This window comes from Entelurus aequoreus, linkage group LG23 (genome assembly GCF_033978785.1).
Source record: "Entelurus aequoreus isolate RoL-2023_Sb linkage group LG23, RoL_Eaeq_v1.1, whole genome shotgun sequence".
Taxonomy (NCBI): Eukaryota; Metazoa; Chordata; class Actinopteri; order Syngnathiformes; family Syngnathidae; genus Entelurus; species Entelurus aequoreus.
Window position 1 is genome coordinate 34,745,154 of NC_084753.1, and position 27,954 is coordinate 34,773,107.

At 38.2% G+C, this 27,954-nt stretch overlaps 1 protein-coding gene across 1 annotated transcript in view; it reads right to left on the reverse strand.

The window, feature by feature from the left end:
- LOC133640785 (protein jagged-2-like) overlaps positions 1–27,954 on the reverse strand; it is a 153,712-nt gene that overhangs the window by 79,729 nt on the left and 46,029 nt on the right. Inside the window, 2 exon segments of the mRNA XM_062034430.1 lie at positions 2,503–2,563; positions 4,328–4,582. Coding sequence (XP_061890414.1) covers positions 2,503–2,563; positions 4,328–4,582 — 316 coding nt within the window.

Consider the following 27,954-nt stretch of genomic DNA (forward strand, 5'->3'; position numbering starts at 1 on the left):
TTTTTCATCGAAAAATAGCCAAAAATCATCGTAGCAAAGTTTGACGCCATGCCACGCCCACATTTTATGTTATAGATTTAAAAAATTTGCAATTTATCATCGCCTATATGTGTAGAATCTGTCATTTTAACCACGACTCATTTGGTCAAAGTCACTAGGAGGACTTTGTTAAAGTACCACCCCCTTTTTTTTATCGAAAAATGGCCAAAAATCTTTGAAGTAAAGTTTGACGCCATGCCATGCCCACATTTTATGGCAGAGGCAAAAAAAGTTCGCAATTTATCATCGCCTATATGTGTAGAATCTGTCATTTTAACCACAACTGCTTTGGTCAAAGTCGCTAGGAGGAGTTTGTTAAAGTACTACCCCCTTTTTTCATCGGAAAATGGCCAAAAATTATCGTAGCAAAGTTTGACGCCATGCCACGCCCACATTTTATGGCATAAATTTAAAAAATTCGCAATTTATCATTGCCTATTTGTGTAGCATCTGTCATTTTAACCACGACTCATTTGGTCAAAGTCTCTAGGAGGACTTTGTTAAAGTACCACCCCCTTTTTTCATCGAAAAATAGCCAAAAATCATCGTAGCAAAGTTTGACGCCATGCCACGCCCACATTTTATGGCATAGATTTAAAAAATTCGCAATTTATCATCGCCTCTATGTGTAGAATCTGTCATTTTAACCACGACTCATTTGGTCAAAGTCGCTAGGAGGACTTTGTTAAAGTACCACCCCCCTTTTTTCATCGAAAAATGGCCAAAAATCATCGGAGTAAAGTTTGACGCTATGCCACGCCCACATCTTATGGCAGAGGCAAAAAAAGTTCGCAATTTATCATCGCCTATATGTGTAGAATCTGTCATTTTAACCACAACTCATTTGGTCAAAGTCGCTTAGGAGGACTTTGTTAAAGTACCACCCCCTTTTTTCATAGAAAAATGGCCAAAAATCCTCGGAGTCAAGTTTGACGCCATGCCACGCCCACATTTTATGGCATAGGCAAAAAAAATTCGCAATTTATCATCGCCTATATGTGTAGAATCTGTCATTTTAACCACGACTCATTTGGTCAAAGTCACTAGGAGGACTTTGTTAAAGTACCACCCCCTTTTTTTATCGAAAAATGGCCAAAAATCTTTGAAGTAAAGTTTGACGCCATGCCACGCCCACATTTTATGGCAGAGGCAAAAAAAGTTCGCAATTGATCATCGCCTATATGTGTAGTATCTGTCATTTTAACCACAACTCATTTGGTCAAAGTCTCTAGGAGGACTTTGTTAAAGTACCACCCCCTTTTTTCATCGAAAAATGGCCAAAAATCCTCGGAGTAAAGTTTGACGCCATGCCACGCCCACATTTTATGGCATAGGCAAAAAAAATTTGCAATTTATCATCGCCTATATGTGTAGAATCTGTCATTTTAACTACGACTCATTTGGTCAAAGTCTCTAGGAGGACTTTGTTAAAGTACCACCCCCTTTTTTCATCGGAAAATGGCCAAAAATCCTCGTAGCAAAGTTTGACGCCATGCCACGCCCACATTTTATGGCAAAAGCAAAAAAAAATCCGCAATTTATCATCGCCTGTATGTGTAGAATCTGTCATTTTAACCACGACTCATTTGGTCAAAGTCTATAGGAGGACTTTGTTAAAGTACCACCCCCTTTTTTCATCGAAAAATAGCCAAAAATCATCGTAGCAAAGTTTGACGCCATGCCACGCCCACATCTTATGGTGTGGGAAAAATATGTTCGCAGTTTATCATCGCCTATATGTGTAGTATCTGTCATTTTAACCGCGACTCATTTGGTCAAAGTCCCTAAGAGGAGTTGGTTAAATAACTTTATTTTGGGGGTTCCGGAATTGTTTGTTTCCCCCCAGAAAACCCCCTCCCCCCTCCAATGCACATTACTACTCACATCCAGTGGAAGTCCGAGGTAACACGCCTCCAACAACCAACTCTTTAAAATGTCTACCATTAATAGAACTAGAATTCCTCATCACGCCATCAAAACTTTTGATGCAACTTTCTTCAATCCCCCCCCCCCCCCACCCCCCCCCCCCGTGAATTCTGCGAGCGGGCATGGACAGTGTTCTACTTCTGCCTCACGGATGTGCTTCCTGGCGTGGAAACGTGACACCATGTGTTTACGTGGCTTCTCGCCGCATTCTTGTTGTCCGCCGCTCGCCGGGGTTGGAATCCACACTTCCTAGCGGGCGGGTGCCAGTCATAACAAGGCCCCGGCCGATAGGAAGACGTAATGTGGGCTTCAGACGCTGGGGAACAGGAAGTAGAAACAATGGCTTCTAGATGAGAGTGGAGCTGAGAGCCAGATGGGGGTGAAGTGTGTGTGGGGGGGGGGGGGGACGCTTGTTATGTTATCAACAACACCCCCCCGTGTAGTGCCCCCCCCCCCCGTTATCCTCATGACGCGCTCAATGCAAACAAGCTCATATTTTACCACGCTGACAAGTGGACAAAGACGAGGCCAACTCACGTGCACTCGCCGGGGACGTCGCACGTGGCGTGCATGAGGCTGCATCCCGGCTTGCAGATGGCTGGGAGGGGAGGAAAGAAAGACGCCGTGAGTGTGTGACGCCATTGTTGTGTTCTTCACCTTAACAACATGACGTACATTATATACATATATACTGTATATATATACATATATATATATATATACTTACAAACCCCGTTTCCATATGAGTTGGGAAATTGTGTTAGATGTAAATATAAACGGAATAAATCCTTTTCAACCCATATTCAGTTGAATGCACTACAAAGACAACATATTTGATGTTCAAACTCATAAACTTAATTTTTTTTTTGCAAACAATAATTATCTTAGGATTTCATGGCTGCAACACGTGCCAAAGTAGTTGGGAAAGGGCATGTTCACCACTGTGTTACATGGCCTTTCCTTTTAACGACACTCAGTAAAGGTTTGGGAACTGAGGAGACACATTTTTGAAGCTTCTCAGGTGGAATTCTTTCCCATTCTTGCTTGATGTACAGCTTAAGTTGTTCAACAGTCCGGGGGTCTCCCTTGTGCTATTTTAGGCTTCATAATGCGCCACACATTTTCAATGGGAGACAGGTCTGGACTACAGGCAGGCCAGTCTAGTACCCGCACTCTTTTACTATGAAGCCACGTTGATGTAACACGTGGCTTGGCATTGTCTTGCTGAAATAAGCAGGGGCGTCCATGGTAACGTTGCTTGGATGGCAACATACGTTGCTCCAAAACCTGTATGTACCTTTCAGCATTAATGGCCCCTTCACAGATGTGTAAGTTACCCATGTCTTGGGCACTAATACACCCCCATACCATCACACATGCTGCCTTTTACACTTAGCGCCTAGAACAATCCGGATGGTTCTTTTCCTCTTTGGTCCGGAGGACACGACGTCCACAGTTTCCAAAAACAATTTGAAATGTGGACTCGTCAGACCACAGAACACTTTTCCACTTTGTATCAGTCCATCTTAGATGAGCTGGGGCCCAGCAAAGCCGGCAACGTTTCTGGGTGTTGTTGATAAACGGCTTTCGCTTTGCATAGGAGAGTTTTAACTTGCACTTACAGATGTAGCGATCAACTGTAGTTACTGACAGTGGGTTTCTATAGTGTTCCTGAGCCTATGTGGTGATATCCTTTACACACTGATGTCGCTTTTTGATGCAGTACCGCCTGAGGGATGGAAGGTCACGGGCTTAGCTGCTTACGTGCAGTGATTTCTCCAGATTCTCTGAACCCTTTGATGATATTACGGAGCGTAGATGGTGAAATCCCTAAATTCCTTGCAATAGCTGGTTGAGAAATGTTGTTCTTAAACAATTTTCTCACGCATTTGTTGACAAAGTGGTGACCCTCGCCCCATCCTTGTTTGTGAATGACTGAGCATTTCATGGAATCTACTTTTATACCCAATCATGGCACCCACCTGTTCCCAATTTGCCTGTTCACCTGTGGGATGTTCCAAATAAGTGTTTGATGAGCATTCCTCAACTTTATCAGTATTTATTGCCACCTTTCCCAACTTCTTTGTCACGTGTTGCTGCCATCAAATTCTAAAGTGAATGATTATTTGCACAAAAAAAAATGTTTATGAGTTTGAACATCAAATATGTTGTCTTTGTAGCATATTCAACTGAATATGGCTTGAAAGGGATTTGCAAATCATTGTATTCCGTTTATATTTACATCTAACACAATTTCCCAACTCATATGGAAACGGGGTTTGTACATGACAGAGACAACTGGGTGTTTAGTGTAAAAACTGTATCTGCCTGGGTGCTACATGACAAAGACAAAGGGTCTCACCGGTCTTGCAGTCGGGGCCGGTCCAGCCGTCCATGCAGCCTTGGTTGCCCAGCTGGTCGCACATGTAGTGTCCAAAGTAGTCGTCCCGGGGGCGGCACACCTTGTTGCACTTGCTGCCGTAGTAGTGCTCGTCGCAGCGCACGCGGATGCTGAACTCCATGCTGGCACTCGAGCTTTGGAACTCCAAGGTCTGCTTCTCCTCGCCGGGATTGATCATGCCTTTGTGGACACTGCGCCCAATCAGCAGCTCGTCGTCTGAGGACACATGGACAATAATAGTGTGAGAGTCCAGTCCATAGTGGATCTAACATAATAGTGTGAGAGTCCAGTCCATAGTGGATCTAACATAATAGTGAGAGAGTCCAGTCCATAGTGGATCTAACATAATAGTGTGAGAGTCCAGTCCATAGTGGATCTAACATAATAGTGAGAGTCCAGTCCATAGTGGATCTAACATAATAGTGAGAGAGTCTAGTCCATAGTGGATATAAAATAATAGTGAGAGTACAGTCAATAGTGGATCTAACATAATAGTGAGAGTCCAGTCCATAGTGGATCTAACATAATATTGTGAGAGTCTAGTCCATAGTGGATCTAACATAATAGTGAGAGAGTCTAGTCCATAGTGGATCTAACATAATAGTGAGAGAGTCTAGTCCATAGTGGATCTAACATAATAGTGAGAGTCCAGTCCATAGTGGATCTAACATAATATTGTGAGAGTCCAGTCCATAGTGGATCTAACATACTAGTGTGAGAGTCCAGTCCATAGTGGATCCAACATAATAGTGAGAGTCCAGTCCATAGTGGATCTAACATAATAGTGTGAGAGTCCAGTCCATAGTGGATCTAACATAATAGTGTGAGAGTCCAGTCCATAGTGGATCTAACATAATAGTGAGAGTCAAGTCCATAGTGGATCTAACATAATAGTGTGAGAGTCCAGTCCATAGTGGATCTAACATAATAGTGAGAGAGTCCAGTCCATAGTGGATCTAACATAATAGTGAGAGTCCAGTCCATAGTGGATCTAACATAATAGTGTGAGAGTCCAGTCCATAGTGGATCTAACATAATAGTGTGAGAGTCCAGTCCATAGTGGATCTAACATAATAGTGTGAGAGTCCAGTCCATAGTGGATACAACATAATAGTGTGAGAGTCCAGTCCATAGTGGATCTAACATAATAGTGTGAGAGTCCAGTCCATAGTGGATCTAACATAATAGTTAGAGTCCAGTCCATAGTGGATCTAACATAATAGTGTGAGAGTCCAGTCCATAGTGGATCTAACATAATAGTGTGAGAGTCCAGTCCATAGTGGATCTAACATAATAGTGTGAGAGTCCAGTCCATAGTGGATCTAACATAATAGTGAGAGTCCAGTCCATAGTGGATCTAACATAATAGTGTGAGAGTCCAGTCCATAGTGGATCTAACATAATAGTGTGAGAGTCCAGTCCATAGTGGATCTAACATAATAGTGTGAGAGTCCAGTCCATAGTGGGTCTAACATACTAGTGTGAGAGTCTAGTCCATAGTGGATCTAACATAATAGTGAGAGTCCAGTCCATAGTGGATCTAACATAATATTGTGAGAGTCCAGTCCATAGTGGTTCTAACATAATAGTGTGAGAGTCCAGTCCATAGTGGATCTAACATAATAGTGTGAGAGTCCAGTCCATAGTGGATCTAACATAATAGTGTGCGTCCAGTCCATAGTGGATCTAACATAATAGTGTGAGAGTCCAGTCCATAGTTGATCTAACATAATATTGTGAGAGTCTAGTCCATAGTGGATCTAACATAATAGTGTGAGAGTCTAGTCCATAGTGGATCTAACATAATAGTGTGAGAGTCCAGTCCATAGTGGATCTAACGTAATAGTGTGAGAGTCCAGTCCATAGTGGATCTAACATAATAGTGTGAGAGTCCAGTCCATAGTGGATCTAACATAATAGTGTGAGAGTCCAGTCCATAGTGGATCTAACATAATAGTGTGAGAGTCCAGTCCATAGTGGATCTAACATAATATTGTGAGAGTCTAGTCCATAGTGGATCTAACATAATAGTGTGAGAGTCCAGTCCATAGTGGATCTAACATAATAGTGTGAGAGTCCAGTCCATAGTGGATCTAACATAATAGTGTGAGAGTCTAGTCCATAGTGGATCTAACATAATAGTGTGAGAGTCCAGTCCAAAGTGGATCTAACATAATAGTGTGAGAGTCCAGTCCATAGTGGATCTAACATAATAGTGTGAGAGTCCAGTCCATAGTGGATCTAACATAACAGTGTGAGAGTCCAGTCCATAGTGGATCTAACATAATAGTGTGAGAGTCCAGTCCATAGTGGATCTAACATAATAGTGTGAGAGTCTAGTCCATAGTGGATCTAACATAATAGTGTGAGAGTCCAGTCCAAAGTGGATCTAACATAATAGTGTGAGAGTCCAGTCCATAGTGGATCTAACATAATAGTGTGAGAGTCCAGTCCAAAGTGGATCTAACATAATAGTGTGAGAGTCCAGTCCATAGTGGATCTAACATAATAGTGTGAGAGTCCAGTCCATAGTGGATCTAACATAACAGTGTGAGAGTCCAGTCCATAGTGGATCTAACATAATAGTGTGAGAGTCCAGTCCATAGTGGATCTAACATAATAGTGTGAGAGTCCAGTCCATAGTGGATCTAACATAACAGTGTGAGAGTCCAGTCCATAGTGGATCTAACATAATAGTGTGAGAGTCCAGTCCATAGTGGATCTAACATAACAGTGTGAGAGTCCAGTCCATAGTGGATCTAACATAATAGTGTGAGAGTCCAGTCCATAGTGGATCTAACATAATAGTGTGAGAGTCCAGTCCATAGTGGATCGAGATCGGTAGGTTGTGAGTTGCCCTGCTTTGGATTCTAACCACAAACTTCATCAAACGGGATCCAACAGGCCGCCGTTTGGCGATCCCGAACTTGGCGCAGTGCCTCATGCTAGCACGCACGGGTGTTAATCATCCGACAAGAAAGTGCGAGATGAAAACAAAGAGGAGGCGGAAAAGGGAACAAAATAGGAAAATGTAGCAGAGGCGCTGCGGAGGTGTGATAGCTCCAACACATTTTCAGTTCCCCTGCTAAGTGAATCACCATCTCAGGATATCCAACCCGAGTCCATCGGAGCTGAGGAGGGAACAGTACGAGGCGAGGAAGGGCGACATTGGAAGAGACCCCTCACCTTCTTCCCCAGGGACAAGAGAAACATGGAGGAAGTGATTGGTATCTTACACATACTTGCCAACACTCCCGAATTTTCCGGGAGACTCACAAATTTCAGTGCCTCTCCCGGGACAACCATTCTCCCGAATTTCTCCCGATTTCCAGCCGGACAACATGCGGACCTGAGTGAGGACAGCCTGTCGTCACGTCCGCTTTTCCTTCATACAAACAGCGTGCCGGCCCAGTCACGTCATAACATCTACGGCTTTTGGAGAGTGCACAACTGCACACACAACAAGGAGACGAAGCACAAGAACGAAGAAGAGACGGTCATGGCGACGAAGAGTAAGAAGAAGAAGTACGAGTAAGAAGAAGAAGTACGCTTGCAAGTTCCAAAATGATTGGAAACAAGAATTTCAGTTCGTCCTCCGGTGCATTTGATGAAGGCACTTTTGTGCATGCCTCACAGCAATGCATCACCAGAGAAGGTGTTCAGCACGGTCAGAAAGGTAGTGACAGAGAATAGAACGAGGATGGACAATTCAACCCTAAACTCACTCCTTTCCTGCAAATTAAATTTCACAGATGCTGCCCATACCTATGCTCCTTCAAAGGCTGTGCTACTGGCGGCAAAGCTTTGCACTTTCAATTACAAATATGAGTAGAGAGGAGTGTTATGTGTGTGTATGTGTAAATAAATTAACACTGAAATTCAAGTATTTATTTTATTTATATATATATATATATATATATATATATATATATATATATATATATATATATATATATATATATATATATATATATATATATATATATATATATATATATATTCACTACCGTTCAAAAGTTTGGGGTCACATTGAAATGTCCTTATTTTTGAAGGAAAAGCACTGTACTTTTCAATGAAGATAACTTTAAACTAGTCTTAACTTGAAAGAAATACACTCTATACATTGCTAATGTGGTAAATGACTATTCTAGCTGCAAATGTCTGGTTTTTTGTGCAATATCTGCAGAGGTGTATAGAGGCCCATTTCCAGCAACTATCACTCCAGTGTTCTAATGGTACAATGTGTTTGCTCATTGGCTCAGAAGGCTAATTGATGATTAGAAAACCCTTGTGCAATCATGTTCACACATCTGAAAACAGTTTAGCTCGTTACAGAAGCTACAAAACTGACCTTCCTTTGAGCAGATTGAGTTTCTGGAGCATCACATTTGTGGGGTCAATTAAACGCTTAAAATGGCCAGAAAAAGAGAACTTTCATCTGAAACTCGACAGTCTATTCTTGTTCTTAGAACTTAGAAATGGAGGCTATTCCACAAAATTGTTTGGGTGACCCCAAACTTTTGAACAGTAGTGTATATATATATATAAAATAAAATAAATACTTGACTAAATATTTATTTTATTAATATATATATATATATATATATATATATATATATATATATATATATATATATATATATATATATATATATATATATATATATACAGTATATATATAAAATAAAATAAATATATATACATATATCTATAATTCACTGAAATTCAAGTATTTATTTAATTTATACATATATATATATATATATATATATATATATATATATATATATATATATATATATATATATATATATATATATATATATATATATATATATATATATATATATAAGAACTACTTGAATTTCAGTGAATTCTACCTATAAATATACTCCTCCGCCCTTAACCCCGCCCTCGCCCACAACACCCCGAATTCGGAGGTCTCAAGGTTGGCAAGTATGATCTTAATCTTATGATTTTAACTACCAGTTAGCACCTAGTCGTTATCGTGTTGCAAATGGATGCAAATTAGTGCTGTGCAAATGATTATTTTTGATTAGTCACACTTTTGAATTGCGGTTACCGTAAATTCCGGACTATAGCCGCTACTTTTTTCCTGCGCTATGAACCCACCGGCTTGTGTGGATTTTTCTTCGCTGACAGACAAATATTTGGGTGTTTGACACGTGTTACAGTTAGCATTTTAGCATGCTAGTCTTTTTTCATATAGCTAATTTAACAGGTATACACTGCAGCGTCAAATATTTTGTTAATTGACAAATGATAGCTTATATCATGCTAGCTTGGTCATATTTTATACTTGATGCATGCTAACATTAGCATGCTAGCATTTTAAACCCATTTTTCAGGCACGCGCCGAGTAATATGTTTTGGTACTTGACGCGTGTTACAGTTAGCATTTTAGCATACTAGCTTTTTTTTTTTTTTTTGGCTAAGTTAGCAGGCATACACTGCAGAGTCGAATATTTTGTTTATTGACAAATGATAGCTTATATCATGCTAGCTTGGTCATATTTTATACTTGATGCATGCTAACATTAGCATGCTAGCATTTTAAACCCATTTTTCAGGCACGCGCCGAGTAATATGTTTTGGTACTTGACGCGTGTTACAGTTAGCATTTTAGCATACTAGCTTTTTTTTTTTTAGGCTAATTTAGCAGGTATACACTGCAGAGTCGAATATTTTGTTAATTGACAAATGATAGCTTATATCATGCTAGCTTGGTCATATTTTATGCATGCTAACATTAAAAAAAATTGTTAAAAAAAACAACAACAACAAAAAAAACTAGCAAATACTCTGAATAGGTGTGTTATTGTTTGTGCCGTGGCATTCTGTTTAGACTGAGCTTTCAACCGGAAGTATAAGTGCCATTTCTACTCGTATGGATTCGTCATTCATCACTCCAAGCAACGTTTGTAAGTTTTACAATATAACTAAAATAATTCTTACATACTAAACCGTCCCATGTGTGACGTCTGTAGGAGTGTTTACCTGCATATTTGTATACGCTATTGTAATATAAATTGTAATATAATCAATCGAGTGTGTTAGCATTAGCTAACATGCTAATACGTTCACGAGTGTCTGTGTTAGTATTATTAACTTACAACGGCGTTCTTTTTGTATTGTTTCAGTTTCGTAAATTCACCAAAACGTCACCGTGGAGTTATTGGGTCTGTTTAACTGCTAGTGGGTCCACGACGATGACTTCTGTTTTGTTTGCTCAGCCGTTTTACTGCTGTGTTACAGACAGCGTTTGGAAACAATTCGGGTATGTAAATAAACATTTACAGAATCTTTCTGTGTAAATAACTCATTTCACAACGTATTTATATGCGGTGCGGCTTATATGTGGAAAAAATCTAAAATTTAGTGGGTGCAGCTTTTATACTGGTGCACTCTACAACTTGTAAAATCATGATTAATTGTTGTTTTAACCTGAGCTGCCAATGTTTTTCAATTGTTTTATGCATTTTATTAGTAGGTTTTTTCCAAAACTAAAATGTAAAAAAATATGATAAGTTGCAATAATTTCACTGAAAATTTAGTGTATGTTACTGTAAATGGAAAAACGGTACTGCTGTTTTTATGGTTAAAAAAAGACAGCTCAGTTGCCAGAATTTTACCGTAAAATGTACATTTGTTTTTTTTACTGTAAATACAAAAAAAATACAATTTTACAGTAACATTTTGGCACCTGAGCTGCCAATTTTTTTTATTTATTTTTTTACCGCAAATCAACAACTGTAGATTTTTCGGTGTATTACTGAAAAACGGCACCACTTTATTACAGTAAAAAAACATACTTTTTTTTTTTTCGTTTACAGAAAAATGCTGTAAAAACCACGGTAAATTTCTCCATTTTACCATGAAATCTAATGCTACTTTTACATTGCACAATTTGATGGATAACTTGCTTTGAAATCATTATTATTAGAATGTATTTCTATTTGTTTCAATGTTTGATAATACATTTTTGCATAATTAGACCATATTTAAGTCAACATAATTTGCAATTAATGTTCTACTTGCAAATACTGTGCGTCATGTATTTGTTCACAACTGATTAACAGTTTAATTTAAAGGCCTACTGAAAGCCACTACTACCGACCACGCAGTCTGATAGTTTATATATCAATGATGAAATCTTAACATTGCAACACATGCCAATACGGCCGGGTTAACTTATAAAGTGACATTTTAAATTTCCCGCTAAACTTCCGGTTGAAAACATCTATGTATGATGACGTATGCGCGTGACGTCAATCGTTGAAACGGAAGTATTCAGCCCCATTGAATCCAATACAAAAAGCTCTGTTTTCATCTCAAAATTCCACAGTATTCTGGACATCTGTGTTGGTGAATCTTTTGCAATTTGTTTAATGAACAATGGAGACTGCAAAGAAGAAAGTTGTAGGTGGGATCGGTGTATTAGCGGCGGACTACAGCAACACAACCAGGAGGACTTTGAGATGGATAGCAGACGCGCTAGCCGGCGACCTCACCTTGACTTCCTCCGTCTCCGGGCCACCGACCGCATCTATGATCGGGTGAAGTCTTTTGTCGCTCCGTCGATCGCTGGAACGCAGGTGAGTACGGGTGTTGATGAGCAGATGAGGGCTGGCTGGCGTAGGTGGATAGCTAATGTTTCTAGCATAGCTCTGTGAGGTCCCGTTGCTAAGTTAGCTTCAATGGCGTTGTTAGCAACAGCATTGTTAAGCTTCGCCAGGCTGGAAAGCATTAACCGTGTAGTTACATGTCCATGGTTTAATAGTATTGTTGATTTTCTGTCTATCCTTCCAGTCAGGGGTTTATTTATTTTATTATCTGCATTTAAGCCCGATGCTATCACGTTAGCTCCGTAGCTAAAGAGCTTCACCGATGTATTGTCGTGGAGATAAAAATCACTGTGAATGTCCATTTCGCGTTCTCGACTCTCATTTTCAAGAGGATATAGTATCCGAGGTGGTTTAAAATACAAATCCGTGATCCACAATAGAAAAAGGAGAGAGTGTGGAATCCAATGAGCCAGCTTGTACCTAAGTTACGGTCAGAGCGAAAAAAGATACGTCCTGCACTGCATTCTAGTCCTTCACTCTAACGTTCCTCATCCACGAATCTTTCATCCTCGCTCAAATTAATGGGGTAGTCGTCGCTTTCTCGGTCCAAACCTCGCTGCATTGAAAACAATGGGAAAATGTGAGCAGCCCTTCCTCCTGTGACGTCACGCTACTTCCGGTAGGGGCAAGGCTTTTTTTTTTTGCGAACTTTATCGTCGTTGTTCTGTACTAAATCCTTTCAGCAAAAATATGGCAATATCGCGAAATGATCAAGTATGACACATAGAATGGATCTGCTATCCCCGTTTAAATAAAAAAAATTCATTTCAGTAGGCCTTAAAGTCCCGTCGGTGCGTATTTTGAAGTGAAATTTGATCACAGACTAAATGACAACCTGTGCCGCTTTCCATTTAACCAAAGGTAAAAGGGTTCAAATAAACTGGGTTATTATTCTGCCTTGATACATGATCAATGTTGTGATTAATCACATGAGTTAAAGCCCCGAGTAAAACTCCAAAGCAATCACGAGGTGGCTAAAAAGAGTTGTCCTTGTTGCCAGGCAAAGGAGCGGTGGAGCAGATTATATAAACTTCACAAGTGAGCGGCCTGGCGGTGTCAAGTGCAACATGATGGTCTCTTCACACGCCTCCTCTTGGCAACTAAACGCTTTTTCATGCGACGAGCTGCCCCGCACCTGGGCTGTTGCTTTATAAGTGGCTTCCCCCGACCTTTCACCTCCTGTATTGTTGATTTAATATCATTCCCACACTTCATGCGTATATCAATGTTCATGTACTGTAGAGCAACAAAAAAAAAAATACAATAGTTTCTGTTGTCTACAGATTGTGCAGCGAGGTTGCAGAAGAGCTGTCACATATTAGAGATGTGTGCTGCTAGTTCAATGCTAATCGCATTTTGACACGAATGTACAGGTAAATGGGTGTTTCCATGGCCACATCCAGGAGTAGACTCAAAAAAAGCTCATTCGAATGGTGCGATCTGCACCACTTTTTGCAATTTTTATCAATTGTACACACAACACGCCCGGTAATAGTACACACAATTTTAGTTTGCACACGCTGGTATTTGGATCTCAGTTGTAATTATTACCCACCAGCTGTTAGATCATGGGTGTCAAACTCTGGCCCGCGGGCCAAATTTGACCCGTCGTGTAATTCCACTTGGCCCTTGAGGCGATATCAAATTAACACTAGACACTAGCCCGCCGATTATATACAGCGGCGGTGCCGCGCTAACACAGCATTCACCGCTAATTCTCATACTCCCAAATTTCAGTGCCCCTCCCGGAAATCGTCACGTCCACTTTTCATCCAGTCCAACGAGTGCTGGCCCAGTCACATAATATGTGCGGCTTCTGCACGCACAAACAAGTGAATGCAACGCGTACTCGATCAACAGCGATACAGGTTACACTGAGGGTGACCGTATAAACAACTTTAACACTGTTAAAAATATGCGCCACACTGTGAACGCACACCAAACAAGAATGACAAACACATTTCGGGAGAACATCCGCACCGTAACACAACATCAACACAACAGAACAAATACCCAGAATCCTTTGCAGCACTAACTCTTCCGGGGCGCTACAAGGTGTGTGTGTGTGTGTGTGGGGGGGGGGGGGGAAGGGGGGGTTATGTTGTGTTACGGTGCGGCTGTTCTCCCTAAACGTGTTTGTCATTCTTGTTTGGTGTGGGTTCACAGTGTGGTGCATATTTCTAACAGTGTTAAAGTTGTTTATACGGTCACCCTCAGTGTAACCTGTATGGCTGTTGATCAAGTGTGCGTTGCATTCACGTGTGTGTTCGTACAGAAGCCGCACATATCTTGTGACTGGGCCGGCACATTGTTAGAATGGATGAAAAGCGGACGTTATTATTATTATTATTTTTTTTCCCCATAAAGAAATACAATCATGTGTGCTTACGGACTGTATCCCTGCAGACTGTATCGATCTATATTGATATATAATGTATATATTGTGTTTTTTATGTTTATTTAATAAAAAAATAAAAAAAATAAAACATTTTTTATTTTTTATTTCCTGTGCGGCCCGGTACCAATCGGTGGTTGGGGACCACTGCTTTAAGGCACGCCCCCAAGACTGTGGTCGAGATATAATGACTGATGAACACCTTCGTTGGATAATGAAGGTTGCCTCAGCTCAAAGCCTGAGCCCCGACATTAATGAACTAGCATCCAAGAAAAGATGGCAGGTATCTGGCTTGATTAGATCAGTGTGTTGCAAACTGAGCAGTTTAAAGTCCTGAATGGTTGCTTTATTCATTGTTATTTTATTTTCAAATTTATTAGCCTGTGGAAAAAGTTAATGTTGATATTTACCTCAGAAGGCTGCAAATAGAAAAGGGGCATTCAACTTTTATTCAAATTGTATTTGATATGCCATTGATATTTTTTAATTATTATTATTATTATTTGAAACTCGATTTTGCATGTCCCTATAAAGTTATATAAGCCTTGCTTGTTCAATATTCAATGCAAAACTTGTTTGGGTCCCTATTAAAAGGTTCATTTGTTCAACCTTGGCCCACGGCTTTGTTCAGTTTTACATTTTGGCCCACTCTGAATTTGAGTTTGACACCCCTGTGTTAGATTGTGACTTTGATTGATTGATTGAAACTTTTATTAGTAGATTGCACAGTACAGTACATATTCTGTACAATTGACCACTCAATGGTAACACCCCAATAAGTTTTTCAACTTGTTTAAGTCGGGGTCCACGTTAATCAATTCATGGTAAGGACACCCCCTAACCTTGTTGCTAACCTGTCTGTCATGATTGATTGATTGATTGATTGAAACTTGTATAAGTAGATTGCACAATACAGTACATATTCCGTACAATTGACCACTAAATGGTAACACCCCAATAAGTTTTTCAACTTGTTCAAGTCGGGGTCCACGTTAATCAATTCATGACGTGCTTGTTAGTTTAGTTTTGATTACCAAACGTGGTGGTGTTGAAGTCGCCATGTAAAATCGCTGATGCTAATTGGTAGCATGTACAGTATATGTCATGTTCAATGTAAGTTAGCATCAAACTAGCCCATTATTGTCTTACCTTTGAGCGCTTTCTATCAGGCATGCTTTGTACAGAGGTATCACAAATATGGTGCCATTTGAGCTAACGTGAATCGGTACTCGGGAGTAGACATTGATACAACGTTGATTATACGTACATGTCCTTTGAAACGGACTTTGAAACAACGTTGCAAGATAGTTGTGGTTGTAAACTGAGACAACGTTGATGTTTAACATTGGACCCACGTTGGGAAATGACCAAATTTCAATGTTTAAATAAACGTCACAACCTGACATTGAATAAACGTCGTCAAAAAGCATGTTGTTTCAACGTTGTTTTTTCATTGTGGAATATTGGTTGGGAAATGACCAAATTTCAATGGTCAAATCAACGTCAGAACCCAACATTGATTTAGTGTCGTCAAAAAGCATGTTGTTCAACGTTGTACTTGTGTTGTACAATATTGATTGGTAAATGACCAAATTTCATTGGTCAAATCAACGTCACAATCCGTCGCCAAAAAGCATGTTGTTGGTTTGGAAATGACCAAATTTCAAAGTCAAATCAACGTCAGAACCCAACATTGATTAAGCGTCGTCAAAAAGCATGTTGTTTCAACATTAAATTTGTTTTGTAGAATGTTGTTTGGGAAATGACCAAATTTCAATGGTCAAATCAAGCTCAGAACCCAACATTGATTAAACGTTGTTAAAAAGCATGTTGTTTCAACATTGTATTTGTGTTGTAGAATGTTGTTTGGTAAATGACCAAATTTCAATGGTCAAATCAAAGTCCCAACCTGACATTGAATAAATGTTGTCAAAAAGCATGTTGTTTCAACGTTGTTTTTTCGTTGTGGAATGTTGGTTGGGAAATGACCAAAATTCAATGGTCAAGTCAACCCCAGGACCCAACGTTGATTTAGTGTCGTCAAAAAACATGTTGTTTCAACGTTGTACTTGTGTTGTACAATATTGATTGGGAAATGACCAAATTTCAATGGTCAAATCAACGTCACAATCCGTCGCCAAAAAGCATGTTGTTTCATGTTGTATTTGTGTTGTAGAATATTGGTTTGGAAATGACCAAATTTCAATGGTCAAATCAACGTCAGAACCCAACATTGGTTAAGCGTCGTCAAAAAGCATGTTGTTTCAACGTTAAATTTGTCTTGTAGAATGTTGGTTGGTAAATGACCAAATTTCAATGGTCAAATCAACGTCACAATCCGTCGCCAAAAAGCATGTTGTTTCAATGTTGTATTTGTGTTGTAAAATATTGGTTTGGAAATTACAAGGTTTCAAAGGTCAAATCAACGTCAGAACCCAACATTGATTAAGCGTCGCCAAAAAGCATGTTGTTTCAACGTTAAATTTGTCTTGTAGAATGTTGGTTGGTAAATGACCAAATTTCAATGGTCAAATCAACGTCAGAACCCAACATTGAATAAATGTCGGCAAAAAGCATGTTGTTTCAACGTTGTATTTGTGTTGTAGAATATTGGTTGGTAAATGACCAAATTTCAATGATCAAATCAAAGTCACAACCTGACATTGAACAAACGTTGTCAAAAAGCATGTTGTTTCAACGTTGTTTTTTCTGTTGTGGAATATTGGTTGGGAAATGACCAAAATTCTATGTTAAATCAACGTCAGAACCCAACATTGATTAAACGTTGTCAAAAAGCATGTTGTTTCAACGTTGTACTTGTGTTGTAGAATATTGGTTGGGAAATGACCAAATTTCAATGGTCAAATCAACGTCACAACCTGACATTGAATAAATGTCGCCAAAAAGCATGTTGTTTCAACGTTGTGTTTATGTTGTAGAATATTGGTTGGGAAATGACCAAAATTCGATGTTAAATCAACGTCAGAACCCAACATTGATTAAGCGTCGTCAAAAAGCCTGTTGTTTCCACGTTAAATTTGTTTTGTAGAATGTTGGTTGGGAAATGACCAAATTTCAAAGGTCAAATCAACGTCACAACCTGACATTGATTAAACGTTGTCAAAAAGCATGTTGTTTCAACGTTGTTTTTTCGTTGTGGAATATTGGTTGGGAAATGACCAAATTTCAATGATCAAATCAACGTCACAACGTGACATTGAATAAACGTTGTCAAAAAGTAGATAGTTTCATGTTTTAACTACCAGTTAGCACCTAGTTGTTAGCGCCTGACTGTTAGCAGTCTCAGATCAATGTGTCGCAATTGGATGCAAATTAGTGCTGTCAAATGATTCTTTTTGATTAATCACACTTTTGAATTGCAGTTACCATACATTCCGGACTCTAACCGCTACTTTTTACCTGCGCTATGAACCCTTTGGCTTATGTGGATTTTTCTTCACTGACACGAGAAATATTTTGGTATTTGAAAAATACAACATGCTTTTTCTGACATTAAATAAACGTTGTCAAAAAGCCTGTTGTTTCAATGTTGTTTTTTCATTGTAGAATATTGGTTGGGACTAGACCAAATTTAGTCTAGTCAATGGTCAAATCAAGCTCAGAACCCAACATTAAATAAACACTGTCAAAAAGCCTGTTGTTTCAATGTTGTATTTGTGTTGTAGAATATTGGTTGGGAAATGACCAAAATTCAATGGTCAAATCAAGCTCAGAACCCAACATTGAATAAACGTCGTCAAAGAGCATTATGTTTCAACATTGTATTTGTGTTGTAGAATATTGGTTGGTAAATGACCAAAATTCAATGGTCAAATCAACATCAGAACCCAACATTGAGTAAGCGTCGTCAAAAAGCATGTTGTTTCAATGTTGTATTTGTGTTGTGGAATATTGGTTGGGAAATGACCAAAATTCAATGGTCAAATCAAGCTCAGAACCCAACATTGAATAAACTTCGTCAAAGAGCATGTTGTTTCAACGTTGTATTTGTGTTGTAGAATATTGGTTGGTAAATGACCAAATTTCAATGGTCGAATCAAGCTCAGAACCCAACATTGAATAAACATTATATTTGTGTTGTAGAACATTGGTTGGGAAATTACCAAACTTCAATGGTCAAATCAACATCAGAACCCAACATTGATTAAGCGTCCTCAAAAAGTATGTTGTTTCAATGTTGTTTTTTCATTGTAGAATATTGGTTGGGACATGACCAAATTTCAATGGTCAAATCAAGCTCAGAACCCAACATTGATTAAACGTTGTCAAAAAGCATGTTGTTTCAACGTTGTATTTGTGTTGTAGAATGTTGGTTGGGAAATGACCAAACTTCAATGGTCAAAGAAACGTCAAGACCCAACATTGATTAAGCGTCGTCAAAAAGTATGTTGTTTCAACCTTGTATTTATGTTGTAAAATATTGGTTTGGAAATTACCAAATTTCAATGGTCAAATCAACGTCAGAACCCAACATTGAATAAACGTCGTCAAAAAGCATGTTGTTTCAATGTTGTGTTGTACGATATTGGTTGGGAAATTACCAAACTTCAATGGTCAAATCAACGTCAGAACCCAGCATTGAATAAACGCTTTCAAAAAGCATGTTGTTTCAACGTTGTATTTTTGTTGTAGAATGTTGGTTGGGAAATGACCAAACTTCAATGGTCAAAGAAACGTCAAGACCTAACATTGATTAAGCGTCGTCAAAAAGTATGTTGTTTCAACCTTGTATTTATGTTGTAAAATATTGGTTTGGAAATTACCAAATTTCAATGGTCAAATCAACGTCAGAACCCAACATTGAATAAACGTCGTCAAAAAGCATGTTGTTTCAATGTTGTGTTGTAGAATATTGGTTGGGAAATTACCAAACTTCAATGGTCAAATCAACGTCAGAACCCAACATTGAATAAACGCTGTCAAAAAGCATGTTGTTTCAATGTTGTATTTGTGTTGTAGAATATTGGTTGGGAAATGACCAAATTTCAAAGGTCAAATCAAAGTCACAACCTGACATTGAATAAACGTTGTCAAAAAGAATGTTGTTTCAATGTTGTTTTTTGTTGTTGTGGAATATTGGTTGGGAAATGACCAAATTTCAAAGGTCAAATCAACGTCACAAGCTGACATTAAATAAACGTTGTCAAAAAGCATGTTGTTTCAACGTTGTATTTGTGTTGTAAAATATTGGTTTGGAAATTACCAAATTTCAATGGTCAAATCAACGTCAGAACCCAACATTGAATAAACGTCGTCAAAAAGCATGTTGTTGCAATGTTGTGTTGTACAATATTGGTTGGGAAATTACCAAACTTCAATGGTCAAATCAACGTCAGAACCCAGCATTGAATAAACGCTGTCAAAAAGCATGTTGTGTATTTGTGTTGTAGAATATTGGTTGGGAAATGACCAAATTTCAAAGGTCAAATCAAAGTCACAACCTGACATTGAATAAACGTTGTCAAAAAGAATGTTGTTTCAATGTTGTTTTTTGTTGTTGTGGAATATTGGTTGGGAAATGACCAAATTTCAAAGGTCAAATCAACGTCACAAGCTGACATTAAATAAACGTTGTCAAAAAGCATGTTGTTTCAACGTTGTATTTGTGTTGTAAAATATTGGTTTGGAAATTACCAAATTTCAATGGTCAAATCAACGTCAGAACCCAACATTGAATAAACGTCGTCAAAAAGCATGTTGTTGCAATGTTGTGTTGTACAATATTGGTTGGGAAATTACCAAACTTCAATGGTCAAATCAACGTCAGAACCCAGCATTGAATAAACGCTGTCAAAAAGCATGTTGTTTCAATGTTGTATTTGTGTTGTAGAAAATTGGTGTGGAAATGACCAAATTTTAATGCTCAAATAAAAGTCAGAACCCAACATTGATTAAACGTCGTCAAAAAGCATGTTGTTTCAATGTTGTTTTTTTCGTTGTGGAATATTGGTTGGGACATGACCAAAATTCAATTGTCAAATCAACATCAGAACCCAACATTGATTAAACGTTGTCAAAAAGCATGTTGTTTCAATGTTAGGTTTGAGTTGCTCAACATCCGGACCTAATTCAACAAGTTCTCAACCTTGTTTCAATGTCTTGTGCCTGCTGGGTAATTCGTATGGTACCTATAAGAAATACCCACTCCTAAAACTACTCCTAGAGTGAGTATGTCCTAAGTATCCCAAAAGTGACCTCAGTCTGACCTGCTTGTCCAGCACCAGGTCCCTTCACGCCCTACCGGTGCAACGTAAAACTGTTCAACAAGCCTCAGTTCAGCCTCACATTAGCTCTCGGACTATGAAGGCTTTGTGACGATTGCTGCCGCCGCCTGTTTACGAGGAAAGCCGACTTGAGAGGAGGGCTGAAGGTGCAGACTGTTCTGTTGCAGAGACCAGGATGGAGGAATGTTCATATGCATATTCATCTCAAAAAGGCAATGATGTGATACCAATAACTACATTGTAGTAGCAATGAGCAACATGTGTCCATTAAGTGCCAATTAGGAGCTTTGGTTTGTCCTTGCTTCTAGATTCGTCGATTCATAAAACTTGTTTCTTGCCGCAGATGAACACATTCCTCAAATTCTGGCCAAACTTTTCCGCTCCGGCAGACAAGTCAGTAGCGAGCGTCTTCCCGCGGGAACAAGAAATTATATAAAGTATCCCAGAAGCCAATAAAGCTGCCTGGCCGTCCGTAGTCTTGAAGGTGCATAAAGCTGGGGCCTGGCGAGGAGTCGACGCGGACGCCGGCCGGTCTAGTCGGGAAGCGTCCGCCGTGACTACCTTGGCACGTTTCTGCTCACCTGATGTGACGCTGTCAAAAGCCATGTTTCCACCCAAGCTGAGTTATGTTGAACCCTGACCACATCCGATGGTTTTTTTTTAGTCTTAAAGGGGAACTGCACTTTTTGGGGAATTTTGCCTATCATTCATAATAATGAAGAGAGACAAGAAGAAAACAAGTTTTTGTTGTTTTTTTTCGCTTTCTAACATACAAATAATCTTGTTCTAGGTAGCTAGCAATGCAGCTAATGTTAGCAATCAATTATACCTCTAAATCACTTTAAAAATGCCACCGTGACACAAATGACACAAAACAGCGGTGCTGGAACAGAACTGAGTCAACAAGAGACATAAAACGTAAACAAAATCCGGGCAACAGATTATAACATATTTTATTCTAATAATATGTACTCATATATATATATATATATATATATATATATATATATATATATATATATATATATATATAGAAACGTTAGGTCGGGAAAAAACAGGCTTGTAGGGATGATATAGCCTCTATATTCCGCTCTACCCCGGTATTGAGCATTGTATATATATATATATATATATATATATATATATATATATATATATATATATATATATATATATATATATATATGCATATATATATATATATATATATATATATATATATATATATATATATATATATATATATATATATATATATATATATATATATATATACTGTATATATATATATATATGCATATATATATATATATATATATATATATATATATATATACTGTATATATATATATATATGCATATATATATATATAAATCAATCAATCAATCAATGTTTATGTATATAGCCCTAAATCACAAGTGTCAATATATATATATATATATATATATATATATATATATATATATATATATATATATATATATATCCAGTATAAATATATATATATATATATATATATATATATATATATATATATATATATATATATATATATATATATATATATATATATATATATATATATATATATATATGTATATATATACATACATACAGTCGAGGTTTCTGTGGTTTATCCGTTATACAGTGCTCAATACAGGGGTAGAGCGGAATATAGAGGCTATATCATCCCTACAAGCCTGTTTTTTCTTGTCCTAACATTTATGTACATATAAATATATATATATATATATATATATATATATATATATATATATATATATATATATATATGTATATATATATATATAAATATATACATATATAAATATATATGTATATATATATATATATGTATATATGTATATATATATATGTATACATACACTCATATATACTGTATATATATATATATATATATATATATATATATATATATATATATATATATATATATATATATATATATATATATATATATATATATATATATATATATATATATATGTATATATACATATATATGTATAGGCTTTATATATATAAATACGTACTTATATTTACACACACATACATATATATATATATATATATATATATATATATATATATATATATATATATATATATATATGTGTGTGTATATATATATATATATATATATATATATATATATATATATATATATATATATATATATATATTTAAAAAAAAAAAAAAAATATGTACTAGAGTCTGATAAAGACCGCATTTGACTTGTGGTGAGCTGCACTCTAAAGGTAGTCCCTGTCGTCGTCAAAGTTCTGCGAGGAGAACTAAAGCGCATTGCTGGAGTGCAATTAAGCCCGAATGGGAGAACAATGGCGCTAGGTACAATCCACGCCACGTTCGGTGGAGGACCGTCCCATCCCAGCATGCCGTACAGTCAGACAGCTGCTCGGACGCTAATTAAGGGACGGCACGGGAAGAAAGACATCCGCAGCATGCAATTAATGGCTTAACGAAGCAATGCTCACACAGTCTAAATATAACGGCGGCGAGAGAGAGAGAGGAGGGCGGGAACCAGACTCGGGAACAGAGGACGGGCGGGTGCTAGATGAAGATCCTTTCAGTTCTGCCACCTGACGGGTGTCCTTTTTGAAACATCTCGCCTGGTTCTGCTTTTACTCCCGGCACGTGTCCCGCTTCTGATGAGCAGAGCCAGCACACGGCTCACTTTACAGTACAACACCAACATCTAAAGCAGGGATGCTCAAAGTGGGGCCCGCGGGCCAAATCTGGCCCACCAAAGGGTGTCTACCGAGTGTAATACATATTCATACTGACCTCTTCCAAGCTGCACACTCATTGATGGCATGGCAAGGCTACTCTGTCAAACAATCAGTAGATTTTAGAGATGTCCCATAATATCGGACTGCTGATATTATCGGCCGATAAATGCTTTAAAATGTAATATCGGAAATTATCGGTATCGTTTTCAAAAAGTAAAATTAATGACTATTTATAACGGCGCTGTACGGAGCGGTACATATCCGGTAAAACACGGACGTAGGACATACTTGCCAACCCTCACGATTTTCCCGGGAGACTACCGAATTTCAGTGCCCCTCCCGAAAATCTCTCGGGGCAACCATTCTCCCGAATTTCCACCCGGACAACAATATTGGGGGCGTGCCTTAAAGGCACTGCCTTTAGCGTCCTCTACAACCTCTCGTCACGTCCGCTTTTCCTCCATACAAACAGCGTGCCGGCCCAGTCACATAATATATGCGGCTTTTACACACACACAAGTGAATGCAAGGCATACTTGAGCAACAGCCATACAGGTCACACTGAGGGTGTCCGTATAAACAACTTTAACACTGTGACAAATATGCGCCACACTGTGAACCCACACCAAACAAGAATGACAAACACATTTCGGGAGAACATCCGCACCGTAACACAACATAAACACAACAGAACAAATACCCAGAACCCCTTGCAGCACTAACTCTTCCGGGACGCTACAATATACACCCCCGCTACCACCAAACCCCCATAACTGGAGTTGAAGTTGTTCTCTTATTTTGGAAAACCTTGTTTTTGATTGATTGATTGAAACTTGTATTTAGTAGATTGCACAGTACAGTACATATTCCGTACAATTGACCACTAAATGGTAACACCCGGTTTTTCAACTTGTTTAAGTCCACGTTAATCAATTCATTGTAAAGTTACATTGTTTAATGCATCCAGCGGGGCATCACAACAAAATTAGGCATAATAATGTGTTAATTCCACGACTGTATATATCGGTATCGGTTGATATCGGAATCGGTAATTAAGAGTTGGACAATATCAGAATATCGGATATCGACAAAAAAGCCATTATCGGACATCTCTAGTAGATTTTACTCTAAAAATGTCACAACTTCGTCGCCAGAAAATTTACAGTAAAATCATCAGATTTACAGCAGTGCACTGCAAAAAAAATGGCCATAGATTTTACGGTAAAAAACCCCCCGTCAAAACAGTGATTCTATACAGTTTACAACCATAAATTTTACAGTAAAATTCTACTGACCGAGCTGCCATTTGTTGGGGGTTTTTTTTACGGTAAAATCTATAGATAGTGTCACGGCTTGTCACACCACGCCGTGTCTTATTTTGAGTTTCTTGGCAATTTTCTGGGTGTAGTTTTAGTTCCTGTCTTGCGCTCTAATTTTGTCGTTTTTCACTTCCTGTTTTTCCCTTTCCTGCAGCAGCTTCGCGCCTGCCTTCGAGCACTTTTCCCCTCACCCGTTTCCTGTTTGTAATCATCACTATTTAAGTCGAGCCTGCAACACCTTTGGTTGTGTCGGGACATGATTCATTAGTCACTGTTGATGATTCCTTCCTCGCTGAGCTCAAGTACACACGTACTTTGTGGACGCCGTCTGCTCCACCTTACTTGTAAGTGTTTTTGCTGTGTTCCAGCATTTTGTTTTTGTTTCCCTCATAGTCTGTCCATTTCCCTGTTGCTGTCGGTTTTGGTTTTGTTTAGGGATGTCCGATAACATCGGACTGCCGATATTACCGGCCGATCAAATGAGATATCGGAAATTATCGGTATCGGTTTCAAAATGATCAGTATCGGTTTCAAAAAGTAAAATGTATAACTTTTTAAAACGCCGGTGTGTACACGGACATAGGGAGAGCCTTTGTGTGCCGGCCCAGTCACATAACACGCACACAAGTGAATGCAATTCATACTTGGTCAACAGCCATACAGGTCACACTGAGGGTGTCCGTATAAACAACTTTAACACTGTTACAAATATGCGCCACACTGTGAACCCACACCAAACAAGAATGACAAACACATTTCGGGAAAACATCCGCACCGTAACACAACATAAACACAACAGAACAAATACCCAGAACCCCTTGCAGCACTAACTCTTCCGGACGCTACAATATATACCGGTATCGGTTGATATCGGAATCGGTAATCAAGAGTTGGACAATATCGGGATATCGGCAAAAAAGCCATTATCGGACATCTCTACTTGTAAGTGTTTTTGCTGTGTTCCAGCATTTTGGTTTTGTTTCCCTCATAGTCTGTCCATTTCCCCGTTGCTCTCGCTTTAAAATCACTGCGTCTTTCTTCTTGCGTCTTCCACGACGCAACGCTTGACATGAATTGATTAACGTGGAACAAGTTGAAAAACTTATTCGGGTGTTACCATTTAGTGGTCAATTGTACGGAATATGTACTGTACTGTGTAATCTACTAATAAAAGTTTCAATCAATAAAGTTTAAATAGTTTTTTTTTAAGCGTTTGAATTTGAAAGCCCTGCTGTACGGTGAAGTTGTGACTTTTTAACGCTCTACAAAGAAAGTTAATCTTGGTCGCCACGCTACGCCCACATCCTGTAATGAAATCCTAAACGCTTTGACATTTAGCATCCTCCACACGTCCAGTCTGTCTGGGTAAAGGTGGGATTAAATATCTAGAACAAACTGGTTACAGAACAACACCCGATAATGGCGAAAATCTGCAGAAAATGACCGTTTTGAATGTTTTTAGGTTAAAAATTAACATAAAAGATGCTTAGTTGCATGCTAGCTTATTATGAATTATAGCTGGTATGAGGGTACGTTCCTCAATAGTGGTGTTGCATGGTAAAAATTAGAGATGTCCGATAAATGCTTTAAAATGTTATATCGGAAATGATCGGTATCCATCCATCCATCCATTTTCTACCGCTTGTCCCTTTTGGGGTCGCGGGGGGCGCTGGAGCCTATCTCAGCTACAATCGGGCGGAAGTCGCCATATCGTTTTTTTTTATTATCAGTATCGTTTTTTTTTTTTTTGTTTTTTTTTTAATTAAATCAACATAAAAAACACAAGATATACTTACAATTAGTGCACCAACCCAAAAAACCTCCCTCCCCCATTCACACTCATTCACACAAAAGGGTTGTTTCTTTCTGTTATTAATATTCTGGTTCCTACATCATATATCAATATATATCAATACAGTCTGCAAGGGATACAGTCCGTAAGCACACATGATTGTGCGTGCTGCTGGTCCACTAATAGTACTAACCTTTAACAGTTAATTTGACTCATTTTCATTCATTACTAGTTTCTATGTAACTGTTTTTATGTTGTTTTACTTTCTTTTTTATTCAAGAAAATGTTTTTAATTTCTTTATGTTATTTTATTTATTTTTATTTTTTTAAAAAGGACCTTATCTTCACCATACCTGGTTGTCCAAATTAGGCAAAATAATGTGTTAATTCCACGACTGAATATATCGGTATCGGTTGATATCGGTATCTGTAATTAAGAGTTGGACAATATCAGAATATCGGCAAATAAGCCATTATCGGACATCTCTAGTAAAAATCGCTGTTTGGCCTGAGGACCATTGGCACATTCTCACTTTGGCCCTTGGAGGCCAAAAGTTTGGGCCCCCGAGCTTCTTCTTCTACTGTCAAAACTTGCAAAACTTGCAAAATGACGACTTTGGATCGACGCTGAGGTGACAATATGTTTATTTTTGTGCTTGCAGTTCAGTTAGACCACCTTCTTTAGTGACTTCAGAGGGGGGAGTGTGTGCTACATGAAACCTGTCCACAAAGGTTGCTAGGAGACCACACTACACTAACATGTAGGGCCAAGGAAGTGTGTGATGAGGTATTGACACCAGTGGAACTTCTAACGTGGAACCTAATCAACTCCCTGGGCAGGTTTCATATCCTAAACAGCTGCTTTGATTACTTAAAAAGGTCCCATTCGCTTAAATTTATGAACCCCAGCACGGCACCATAGTCTTTTTTTGGGATAAAATAGAGCGGAAACTGTTTTTATTAGGATTCAATTCCAAAAGGTCAGACAAAAAACAAATTCTATGAAAATGTATCCATTAGAAATAATGTTAAATCAAATTAATTTGTTGCAGGCAGCAATAATATGAACACAAAATAGGGCTGTCAAAAATAGCGAGTTAGCTCGTGTGATTCAACTGAAAAAATATTGCACACAATATTCATCAGTGTTCTGAAAATTACTTTCAGAAAGTAATTAGTAGGGATGTCCGATAATGGCTTTTTTGCCGATATCCGATATTCCGATATTGTCCAACTTTTAATTACAGATATCAACCGATACCGATATATACAGTCGTGGAATTAACACATTATTATGCCTGATTTGGACAACCAGGTATGGTGAAGATAAGGTCCTTTTAAAAAAAAATTATTAAATAAAATAAGATAAATAAATTAAAAACATTTTCTTGAATAAAAAAGAAAGTAAAACAATATAAA